Raw genomic sequence first — 12,929 nt, 5'->3', positions numbered from 1 at the left:
AAAGCGTACTGAACACTAAGCAAAGACTCCGGAAAATCTCACAAAACGAAGGTTTTTCCATTTTTGTCTTTATGAATTAACGAAGACTTCTTTCTCCCCCCGAACTGGACCTATTGACTTCTAGTTCCTCCTAGTATCACAGAAGACTTTCAGCATCTGGTGTATTTTTCTTATTTCTCAATATTTCTTCATCCCCTTTTATCCGTTGTCTTAAATCACCCCATCTCCCCAGCACCACTAGAACGGGGGTTTTGGGTGGCTGAATGCTATAGAAATGAGCAACTACCGCGTAAAAAGGTTGAAGTAGATGTAAGTTGATATATTTAAATAGATCTATCAGTTAATATTCATATATGTAACTATATTCGTTTGATTTTGGTGTCGAGTATTACCGCCATTCACATATGTAGGTAGGTTTCTCAAGAAGCTAAGAATCCACTCTGATCGGTGTGTTGGTTTAGCGATTTTAATTAGTTAGCTCATCTTTGACTATATATATATATATATATATATATATATATATATATATATATATATATATACACACACACACACATATATATATATATATATATATATATATATATATATATATATATATTGCGTGTACATTTTCATTGTATATAAAGGATTCTTCTACAAATGCAAGCTTGCAAATTATGATTGAATGCGTAAGCTACGTTATTTGAACTCCTTTCATGTATACCATTGCATATGTTCTGTTCTATTTGCTACTTATGCTTTCTTGAGCGAGAGAGCTTGGGATATTTTTGGGCATATTTAAATGTACTCATCTGAAATTCTATCTATCTCTCTTTATTATTGATTACTTTGTCTTGAACGGGGTTCACTGTGGTCGACGATGGAGATTTGTAAGCTAGGATAATATTGATAATAATACTAAATGCATCTTTGCAAATGTTCAGATAGATCAGCAACAAAATAAGCTACTTGACAGATTTCAGAAATCATAATGAAAGGAACCTATGTACACACTGATATCTTTTATGTATATCTATATATTTGAATGTAGGGAAACGCGAGGGAGGGGCGTTAGGGGAAGCGTGTGTGTGTGTGCATGTGTGTGTTTAGGTGGAGAAGAAAGAGAGGGAGTGGGAGAAAGGTGTAAAGAAGGGGTGAGGGAGAGAAAAGCAGAAGGGAGATAGAAAGTGAGAGAGAGTCTGAGGTGTGAGGGAGAGGAATTTCCCCCCCCCCCCACAAGGAATATTAGTAATTAGTTCGTTGACATTATCACCCCTTATCCCCACCACTCCATTCCTACCCACTCCCAGGCCTCTCCCTCCCTCCCCCACACACATACCATCCACAACAACTTCGAGATTATTGCATGGGAGGCTCTTAATCGAGACTTACAAAGTTCAAGAGAAAGGATGTTCGTGTGTTTGTGTGTCTATGTATGTCTGTACGTTAATGTGCATACTGGCATACACATGAATACATACGTATACGCACACACACACGCATACACACATATGCATATACAAGCATATATGGTGTACATAGCCATACGTATGTATAATATGAATTATTTGATGCTTACAATAACATCAGAATCACATAACACTGACTCAATGAGCAAGGGGAATAAACACCCTGTACTTGACGTACAGCTGGAGAAAAATTTTGGCGTATAACTCATGTATTTGAAGTAATAGTAATAGTGTACATTATATAAAATCAGAACTCAGAAGCGCCTAAAAGTCCATTTTTTGTAAACGATTTCTTATCAGTTTGCGAAGAGACAACACCATTCGCGTGCCCAACACTCACTGCTTTTCTCGCACGGACAAGCACCACCTCTACGATAATCCAGACTCTGATTAGAGAAATCATTTTCTTTTTCCGAGAGCGTTTTCAGTCAACGTCTTCATTAATGCTGCTGCTGCTACGGTTTTCAGGGACAGCCACTCCTGCTGCCCATTCTGCCGACGAGAGTAATCCGCCAGTTCTCCCCCACTGCGAGTATCCTGAAGAGAAAAGCTGTTGTTGCTGTTCACACTTGCAGGTTGCAGTTAAGGCCTGGCACAGCAGCTATTATTGAATTGAAACAAAATAAGGTCTTTGCAATACACACATAAGGTTTGCACGCCTCCGGCATTACCGTCAGCAGTTGCTCATACGGTCGGATATGGTACATTTGCTACTCAGGAGCGGTTTTGAGCTGCCTCTGGACCCTGGCCCTTCTTTGAGAAACGGTGTCCGAGATCCATGACCACCGATAGGCGAATCTGCGAAGATCGCCAACGAAACGAGAAGACGCCGACTCTCCGGTCCTTCATGCAAGCTGCGGTGAGAATTAGCCCCAAGAGGTCATGGGTAATGTGTTCCAATTACCTAGCCTCAGCAGGGTCAATGAGGCCCAACGTTGCTCGGCGAGAAGGCAGTAGTACTGGAGACACTGGAGGCGGCAGCGCGGAATTGGCGTGCCACTCTTCGTGGCACAAGAGTTGATGAGCAAAGGCTGCCTCATGGCACTGAGATGATGACGGAATGATGAAACTGTGATGAAAACGATGATGTCACACTGTCGCTCGTTAGGCCGGGGGAGAAGATGGGGGGCTCGGGAGTAGCCGGGCCTTTGGCACTTATGGAAGCATCGTGACCAGAACAAGTATTATTATTATTAATTATTGTTATCATTATTATTAGAATTATTATTTATTATTATATATTTTGGGGGAGTTGCCAGCCCCTTTCGCCCCTTTTTCCGTAGATGAAGAAGAGAAGAAGAGGCGTCAGTTGGGCTTCATATTTGTTTTTCTCCAGAGCGGAAGGGGTGGAACATCCGAAAGCCAGATGACGGAAACACCTGCAGCCTGAGAGCCACAAATATTTTACACTGGTGCCACTTCCGGGAACTGCGCGAGGAAATGCCCTCATAAGGTCATGTACTGTAGACGATGGCTCCAGCGTAGGGGTCATCTGGCCTTCTGGTTATGGGACTATAATATGAGGAGCAGATAGAAGAACTGCAATGGTGGCCGTGACGGTGAACAGAGTGAACACGATCAAGCACAGGCGATCGACCACCATAGCCGCGAACTTCCAGTCGTTGGCGACCTGCAAAGAAAGACGATATGGTTAAAAGGATTAATGGGTATCTTCAGTGGGACAGTGCAGAGAGAGGAAAAGAAGGAGTTTTTATGGGTTATCTATGTAAAAACAATGTGAAATAATGAATATTTTCAGTGGGACGAGAGAGAGAGAGAGAGAGAGAGAGAGAGAGAGAGAGAGAGAGAGAGAGAGAGAGAGAGAGAGAGAGAGAGAGAGAGTTCTCATAGTTTACATACATAAAAACTATGTGAAATTGTGGTAAAACGTAGAATCAGGTAAAAATTAAAGAAACATCATTCTGACAATAATTATGCTGAAATGATAAATGAATGATTCATGTATGCAGCTGTAGAAATTTACTGCACCAAATAAATAAAGGGGATGTGAATTATTGAACATCTTTACTGTAAGGATTATAAATCTATTGGTGAATAGCTATATATACATAAAGTTTCCTGTGGTATGTCCTACAATCCTAAAAAGGGAACATTAAAGAACCATTGGTTAATCAAGAAAAGATTCCGTCTTCAAAGTAATGAAGAATTCAAAATTCAGTTAATCACGCTACTTGCTTGTTTTGTAAGTTGGTAATTTTTATGATAATTGGGTATTTTTGCTTAAACATTTTCAGTTGCCAATATGTTATTTACCCAGATATTTAACTTTTTTACATTCATCAGAGGGATGTCCTATATATAAATAAATAAATAAATAAACATACATGTGTATATACATATATATATATATATATATATATATATATATATATATATATAATGGAATGTACAATTACTTTTTATATGAACTGTGAAATAATAGAAATGGTCTGTTCATGCAAGTAAATTTATTGTGGGGTAAATATATTGAATGATAATAAAATTAGAAGAGACATGTCACTTAGTGGAAGAAGGAAGGGAGGCAGCAGGATTTATGCCAAAAAGAAAAAAAATAATAATAATGTCTATGAAGCTTAGGTGGGTATATATGAAGGGGTTGTTAAGCATACTCTCCTTTGCGGATGTAGTGGATATTTGAATAAGAAAGATAGTTTTCAAAATATTGAAATGAATTCTTTGAATATTGTATGATGCATAAGAAACCCTGATAGGGTGATAAATGAGGTCTTATTTAGAACAGTATAAAAGTCAGTGAAGGATGAATTAGTATTTTGAAATGGCATGGTCACGTGCAGAAAATGGAGAATAAATGGCTAGATTTCCTGCTTATGAACCTGCTCTGTCGATTTATGAAGCGACCCTTTCATGAATGTTTAATGCATAGTGGGTTCATCCAACATACAGTAGATGAAGTGCTAATGTGTTTTCCTCTGAACCTAATACCTAATAGGGGAAAATACTTGATATATATATATATATATATATATATATATATATATATATATATATATATATATATATATATATATAAAGGCTTGTGGACAATGAATTGACATATATGTAATTGATGGTTGATTCTTATGAATGTTTTTCTCTCATGAACAAGACTAGTATCTACCTAAAGCTAAACTTGTTTCTGTATACGTATTTAAAGTTGCCACCTGATTTTTGACTAAACCGGTTTAAGTATAGAGTTATCTGTAATTTTAGCTTTGCATTCTCCCAATAAATGTACTCAGATATACTGTATGTTTAATATAGTTATAAAAATTCATTTACATACCGATGATTTTACGCGCGATATGAACTAGATTGTGTTGCAGAAAATGATAACTAATCGACTGAATTGCTTGCATTCCATGAGCAGTATCTCTCAAGGGAGGCATACCTTCCCATCATACATTAATACATTGCTTAATCTTACCTCCTCCTCATCGTCGTCCTTCCTCATCTTATCGGTGATAACCCGAATCTCCTTGAGGATTAGGTTAAGTTCTCTGGTGCACGAAGACATACAAGTATGGACAAGGTGGGTGTCATCCACCGAGTGCCCCCCGTGTGGGGGCCGCATGAACCCGGCGGTGTTGTTGGTGGTGTGGGTGTGGGGTAGAGTGTGGGCGCGGAAATCGTCGTCGATGTCGAGCACGTTTGCTAGGAGGGATCTCGACGAACGTTCCTGCAAAATCAAGGGATATTAATGAGCTTGGACCGAAAACGTTTTGGTCCTTTGGGGGTTGGTTTTTTGGAAGTGGAGGCAAGTGGAGAATGGGAAAGATTTTACGCGAAGGAGGATAAAGGAGAAAAAGGCTTTAGGGGAAATATAGAAGAGAAAACAGTAGGATTGATATTGGAATTTTGATAGTTAATAGTAGGTGGATGTTAATTTGTTTTATAAGTATTTACGTAATTAATTTACATGAATTATTCTTGTTATCCAAATTTAGAAAGTTTTGTTTCTGAAATATCCTTGAATAGGCCAGCAATCAGTTCTGTATTCTATATTTTTATATAAAATCTATTCCCTAAGCTTAATAATAATATTTTTTTTTTTGCTTTTAAATCCAAATATTACAACTAGAAGCGTATTTAATTCTACAAATATGAAATGTATAAGGTAAATTATTCTATGGTAAAATTATAAATTTAAGATTAAGAAAATTGTTGGTCAACAATGAAAAATAAGAAGTAACAATAGTGTTAGATTTCAGTCTTTAAAAACATAGATTTAGATATGTGAACATTTCCATAAGCAGGTCATATATTAAACTGAGAAACTGTGTGGGGTTAATAAAGAAAGAAAAGTATCAATGCTAAACTTGTTTCTATGAAATAGAAAATCAGATAATGTGAAATAATTGCAAAAAATAACTGTGATTTACGAATAGAGAATTTTATACATACACATTGTATCCCGTATATTATATGTCTGTACATACACTTCATATACGTACACACATACATATATCTTCGCATACTTACTTATGTATAAAACTTCTAACGCAAAAAGGCCCATATCCTTAATAGAATAAATATCATGCTCCAATGATTTTATTTACTTGAAAGAGACGGGGTCGATTTTAAAGTGTACTTTGTTGCAATCGACTGCTAAGATTAAAGAAGTAAATTAGCCCACGACAAACAAGGACTATAAGAGCGTATTTTGTGGTGGCAATCCGGTATTTGGTCACACCTGCTCAGAGGACATCGTTTAATTTATTGACCATTTCAGTGTCGTGTCCGGAACATGTCCCTTCGCCAAGGGGCGCGTTCCATTCAACTCAGTTCGCAGCAAGTGTGATCAAATGTTCAACTCAAGCACAACAAAAGACGCTTACACCCAGTTCTTGACCATTCTTTACCACGACAAGAACATACGATGCAAGAGATACATGGAAGACGTTTGTGTTGGAGATCGAGGAAAAGTGCATTGAAAACAACGGGATAAACACTTGTTCTGAAGAAATATGTAAATATGATATTTTAAAACCTAATTGTAAAGAAAAAAAAAAGTGTCGGTGCCTTCCTTCTTTTATAGAGCATTGCAATGTAATATCCATTAGTTATGGCAAAAAAAAAGTTGCTAGGTAGTTGCTAAGGAACATTAGAATGAGTACTTATTAAAATATAATAGCTCATTGATAATCAGCGTTTGTTTGGCGGAGAACAGTAACAACAACAACAACAACAACAGTTCATTCTACGTGGCAAAGATGATCGTTAAGGTCAAATCAATCTCCAGGACTACAGGTCATGCAAAACTATATGAACTCTAAAACACCTATGTAACTAAACAGGCTATAGGTAATGTGAATAGTTTGCCATTTGCCTATGAACCAACTTACCCGTTTAGGATACACATTTTGCTATCTGGTGTAACACCTCATATGGCCACTTTAGGTAAACAATTGAAGAGAGTAAACGTTTATGCGAATGATGGGAGTTAATGAAGACTTTAAAGGAATGGGAGGCAGGAAAAAAGGACTAATCAGTAAAATCTCGGTTTAAGGAATGTGTTGGCAAAATTAGAATGGAGAAAATTAATGTGGAAAATGTCGTTAAATGGGAAGTGATTTATGATTATTTAAGATGATTTTTAGATATTTTTTAAAGGTAAAGTTAAGGCTTTTTTATTGTCAGATTTTATAGTTTATTGTTTATGTTAAAACAATACTTATCTTCTTTAGTTTGGGATATATATATATATATATATATATATATATATATATATATATATATATATATATATATATATATATATGCATGTGAGTGTATTGATCTTTTTGGCTAAATTGAAGACGTGTTAAGTATAATACTCTTTTCGTAAATTTATTCTCCGTATAGCCACTGTCGATAGAAATTTCGTAGGTACTGTTGTACGTAAATATACAGCACATGTACACATACTAATGTATTCATTGATGTATATAAGTATCCAAGCCTTTATGCTATTATTCATCATTTCACGGGGCTGATTATGATGGTAGCATTTGCATGGTTCGAAATATGATGCTTCTATAGCTAAACTCGGCGGCGACGACTCTAATTATTACAATGGGTAAGGATCGTTAGCGTTGTTAATATCAGGTGTTACTACTACTACTACTACTACTACTACTACTACTACTACTACTACTACTACTACTACTACTATTTTGTTGATAAAAGTTTACTTATGACTATTATTCGCTTTATGTTACCATTTTCCTTGTAAATAGCTAGATTAATTCTATTTTGTGAGGGGTTATTATTATTATTATTATTATTATTATTATTATTATTATTATCATCATCATAGTTATCATTATCATCATTATTATTAGTTGATTTATAGTCACCAATAATTTCACCCCTTTCTATTGCAAATATTATTTTAAATGCTCCTAGGTGCTATAACTGTAAACAGTAAGTTAACGCTTGTCTATAATTCAGTAAGTTACATTGTATAGTACTAACGCTTGTCTATAATTCTGTTTAAACTGAAACGACTTCCATAAATAATACCTGCTAGAATTGCCCTTGGTTACTTGGTTATGAGTCAGAGTTGTTATTCATATTGGTTTTTATATGGGTTAAGTATATGCTAATTTTTTTTTTTTTTTATCAAACATAGCGTTATTATGAAGGTTCCGTTTTCGATAGGCCTGACTATTCTTGTTAATGTTTTGATACCTTTATTTAGCTTATGGGAGATGCGCTCCAGTGTTCATTTTCGTAATGTAACGTTTGTAGCCATTGTAAGTTTCCTTTTAAAACAGATGCATCGTGTTTTGCGTATGTATAGAAAGGAGCAATTGATGACTTCAAATTGAAAGATTACTGTTGATTTTCAAGCTCACAAGAATGTTTTGACAGTCATGATGGGTTATCCTGGAATTATAAGTGTGAAATTTGGTACAGATATAGCTTTGGACTACATGTAATTTCAAAATGAAAAGCTTTAATAAGAAATCCGAAAATAGGACTCGAAGTAATTGAATCTGTCAAAAGGCAAACATTCATGAGCAATACAAATCCTGAGGAGAGACTCGAGTAGTTTAAAAGTTTAAAGGTTGCTCATGAATGGCAGAAGCAAGGGACAGTGACAATGCCCTAGCAGGGCAATGCTCTAAAGTTTGACCATATTTACATATGATTAGCGCCCAAGCTTCCTCTCCACCCAAGCTAGGACAAGGGAGGGCCAGGCAATGGCTGCTGATGACTCAATAGATAGACCTATTGGCTTCCTCAAAACCCTCATTCTTAGCTCACAAGAATGCCGAGGTTGCAGACACTTATAGAAACCATTGAGCGTGAGTGGATCTCGAACCCAGTCCAGCAGATCGCCAGGCAGGGACGTTTCCAATAGGCTACGGCGAAAGCAATATTCGGATAGATAATAGTCGTATTTGTAGATAAAGGAAAACCAGCTCTCATATCTAAATTTATTATTAGAGTAACGAGAACGAAGTGTGACGTAGCCCAAACTAAGTTCATGGTTCACGGTCACCTTGTGACCTTCAAGGGAGCAGGTACAAGAGCGATTTGTAAACTCGATGGAAGAATTCCCTCTTCGGTGTGACCAGAAGTGATTCTTATTCTGAAAGATTCAAGGGTACATAAAGAAACAACCGTCCGAATCATTGTTTTAAATTGAAAGAAAGTTGGTTCGTGGGGAGAAGGTCGAGGTAGCTAGAAACTTGATTACTGACTAGATGGCGCAGCATTGCAACAGAGGTAAAATCTCTCTCTCTCTCTCTCTCTCTCTCTCTCTCTCTCTCTCTCTCTCTCTCTCTCTCTCATATATATATATATATATATATATATATATATGTGTGTGTGTATATATATATATATATATATATATATATATATATATATATACATACATACATACATACACACACACACTTGTGTGTATGTGTATTTGCATGTTTTTGCCATAAAGATGCGGTGATCAAACGGACCTGGTGTAGAGTACAGCATTCGACAAATATTTGCCGGTGTGGGGATTATTCCTAGCTTACCGCCCAGTATCCTATTTAGCTGATAACCAGTGTCGTATTCTGTTCGTATCAAAGCAATCCCTACCAAGACATGTTGAAAAACCCATATGTTGGATTCGTCCGGTGCATTCCCTTATAGGGAAAAAATAAAAACTTCAAGCACACACACATTTACTGTATGTACGTGTTTGTTTATATGAATATATGTACGTGCATATTATATAGATGTGCGTGTGAGAGAGAGAGAGAGAGAGAGAGAGAGAGAGAGAGAGAGAGAGAGAGAGAGAGAGAGAGAGAGAGAGAGAGAGAGATTAACTTTCTTCCTAAACTCTGTTATCTATCTAGAATGTGCACTGCATCACTCAAGCAATTTGAAGAACGGCTATTGTGAAACAACACCGAGAAAACAAATGGGCCACTGATATATGCGAACCATTAATCTCTGGAATGGAATATATCCTCCTAAAGCTGTAACTTGAGATTGAAAACTTATTGCAGAGGAAAGAAGTACTAAGAAAAGAGGTGCCAGGATCGGGACAAACCTAAACCATTGAATATTGCGGTAAAAGGCCCACTTAACTTGAGAAATTTTGATTTAACCTTATTAATAAAGGAGCCCTTTCAGATTGGAGATACATTAACGTGGTGAAAGATTTTGCGTATCGTCATGATCAGCAAATATATACTAGTCAAGGCCACCCGTACTGATTGATTTGCTATGACCGATCAGACTAAACTCTCCCACCATCGCCAATCCGCATTGGCTAGCGTGGTGATGAAAACTGGCCAGATGCCAGACATGAATAAGGCCATGTCTGAGGCCTTTGTCCTGCAGTGGACTTGAAATGGCTGCTTTTGTTGTTCTGCTTTTGTAATGATAAAGGAAACTGTGATAGCTTGGACGTTGTCAGTGCTGAAGATGATAAGAATACTGTCATTCTTGGTGAGGCTTTAGTACAAGGAAAATATCTAACTAATTTGAATGTATAGTTGTCCTCTATTGTATATGCGTATGAACTATACATAGCTTAAGCTGGTTATGGTTTTGGCTTAAGAATTATCAACGTTTTTGTTAAATGTTGTCACTTTTTTTTTTTTTTTCATACGAATGTCTATGTTTGTGTATTTAGAAACGCACGAATAATTCACTTACAGAAGGTAGGTTGATAGAAATCTGCTCAGTTGGCTATAGTTTATACGGGAAGATTTACCTTTTGATATTCCACATAACTATTTTAGTGTGTCACTACAACTAACACGGTCAACACTACAGTGTCTGTTACTGATACTCAGTTTAGACTGACATCAACCTGGATTTCAGGAAACACTTATTTCTAAAGTTATGATGATAATGATGATCAAGAAAATATTGCTAGAAGTGCAAATGGTCTTATATTCTGTTTTTTTAAATAATAACTTATAATAATAACAACTATTGCCATTCCTTTATAGTATAGGAATAATGCCTTATAGTTTATTAGCCTTTTTCTTGATAATAGTGGTTATATATAAGCAATGATAATTGTCATTTAGATTTTTTTATAACGTTTTTCGGAAATCAAATGTAGATTTTTGGTATCACGGGAAGCAGCAAAGGAGAAAAAGTGAATCAATAGCAGAGATAATCGTAATTTTTAATGTTAGCAATGCGAGATTTTAAATTTTCCATTGATATTTTTTTTCTATAGAAAAATTTGGAATTTTTAGTGTCGAGGAATGGGCGGAAGTCGTTTGCATGAAACCTTTAAAAATTCCGGAAATGAATGATCAAGATTTAACTCCATTGGAAAGATTTCCAATTATATTCTTGTGTGACTATACATATTTACAAGCATGTTTGCATATATAATTATGTATATGTATTTGGTGTATGTATATATATATATATATATATATATATATATATATATATATATATATATACATGTGCGTGTGTATATTGTGTGTCTGTGTGTGTGTGGCAAACACTAAGAAATGGAAATTAGTAGCCTTTAATTCACTTCTTATCTCCTTATGATTTTATATGGTAAATTATTATCATTATTCACATTTGATTTGATAGATTCCTTGGAGAGGTGTTGATTGTAGGTAAATTTTATATTAGAGATCTAAGTAATTTTAATTTTTTTTTTTTTTTTTTTTTTTTTATACATCCACAGTATGTATCAATGCAAAACTCCACCTCACGTCATAGATATATTTAGGCGTAATTTTTTAGGTATTTTTGAGCATTCACACGCGTCTTGCGGCCAAAAGTGTATATAATCTACATTAGTGGAAAATTTGCGCCGTATCTTCCTTAATATGATGAAGAAGATAGACCTAGCTAGGGTGGAGAGGTGCCTGGTTGCTGATCATATGCATGAGATACTACTGCTAGAGAGTACTTTATTGGTCCTTCTCTCTGGTTACGGTTCACTTTCCCTTTCCCTATACATACTCCAAATAGTCTGGCATATTCTTTACAGATTCTCCTCTGTCCTCATACACCTGACCACACTGATATTACCAAATAATTATTCGTAACCCAATGGGTTAACTACTGCATTGTAATTGTTCAGTGGCTGCCTTCCTCTTGGTAAGGGTAGAAGAAACTCTTTTGCTATGGTAAGCAGTTCTTCTAGGAGAAGGACACTCCAAAATCAAACCATTGTTCTTTCGTTTTGGTTAGTGCCATAGTCTCTGTACCATGGTCTTCCACTATTTTGGGTTAGAGTTCTCTTGCTCGAGGGTGCTCTCGAGCACACTATTCTATCTGATTTCTCTTCCTCTAGTTTTGGTAAAGTTTTTATAGGTTATATAGGAAATATTTATTTTAATGTTGTGACTGTTCTTCAAATATTTTAATTTTCCTTGTTTCCTTTCCTCACTGGGCTATTTTCCCTGTTGGGTCTCCTGGGCTTATAGCATCCTGTTTTTTTCAACTAGGGTCGTAGCTTAGCAAGTAATAATAATAATAATAATAATAATTATAATGTATATATGGTCAGGCTCTCGGGTATTGTCCTGCTAGCTTGGGCATTATCACTGTCCCTTGCCTCTGCCATTCACGAACGGCCTTTAAGCATTATTGTCTAAGTGAACCCAAGTTTAGTCAGAATTACTGTCTCATGACACAGTACCTACTGGAAGAATTGTAGGCTCCGTGCAGTAGGAAATAGCCCTTTTTTGTTTATAAAGTCTCCCCAATTGAAGCTAACCTCTATCATTGTTTAAAACTGAGAAAGTAACGTTCACGTTCTCCTACTCTGCTCTAGATCTATCATTACTACAACAAGAAAACATATATTAATGGTTTACTTAGTAATGTACGTTGTTGTTATGCAGGTTAGAACAATGATGCTTGATTCTTTAAAGGCATAAAAGCTGTTTGAAAGAGCCCCTCATTAGGAAGAAAAGGAATAAAATTTCTTTGAAAAAATAGGGAAGTTGTAGTGCTCTTTGGTTGATATGCCAGAGTAATTTGTAGAGCAGT

General features: G+C 36.0%; 1 protein-coding gene across 21 annotated transcripts in view; it reads right to left on the bottom strand.

Annotated features, from left to right (window-relative positions):
- Positions 1–606: 606 nt before the first annotated feature.
- The window catches only part of LOC137624516 (neuronal acetylcholine receptor subunit alpha-7-like), a 486,639-nt gene continuing 474,316 nt past the window's right edge, over positions 607–12,929 (bottom strand). For all 21 annotated transcript variants that reach the window (XM_068355370.1, XM_068355368.1, XM_068355373.1 and 18 more), the window contains 2 exons: positions 4,897–5,148; positions 607–3,081 (listed from right to left, as the gene is read on the bottom strand). In XM_068355370.1, the coding sequence (XP_068211471.1) occupies positions 2,956–3,081; positions 4,897–5,148 (378 nt within the window). In that variant the 3' untranslated portion in view covers positions 607–2,955. The remainder of the gene's footprint in view (positions 3,082–4,896; positions 5,149–12,929) is intronic.

The sequence above is a fragment of the Palaemon carinicauda genome, chromosome 31, assembly GCF_036898095.1.
Source record: "Palaemon carinicauda isolate YSFRI2023 chromosome 31, ASM3689809v2, whole genome shotgun sequence".
In the NCBI taxonomy this organism is placed as follows: domain Eukaryota; kingdom Metazoa; phylum Arthropoda; class Malacostraca; order Decapoda; family Palaemonidae; genus Palaemon; species Palaemon carinicauda.
The sequence above is the reverse complement of the archived record's forward strand: the minus strand, read 5'-3'. Positions and strand labels throughout refer to the sequence as shown.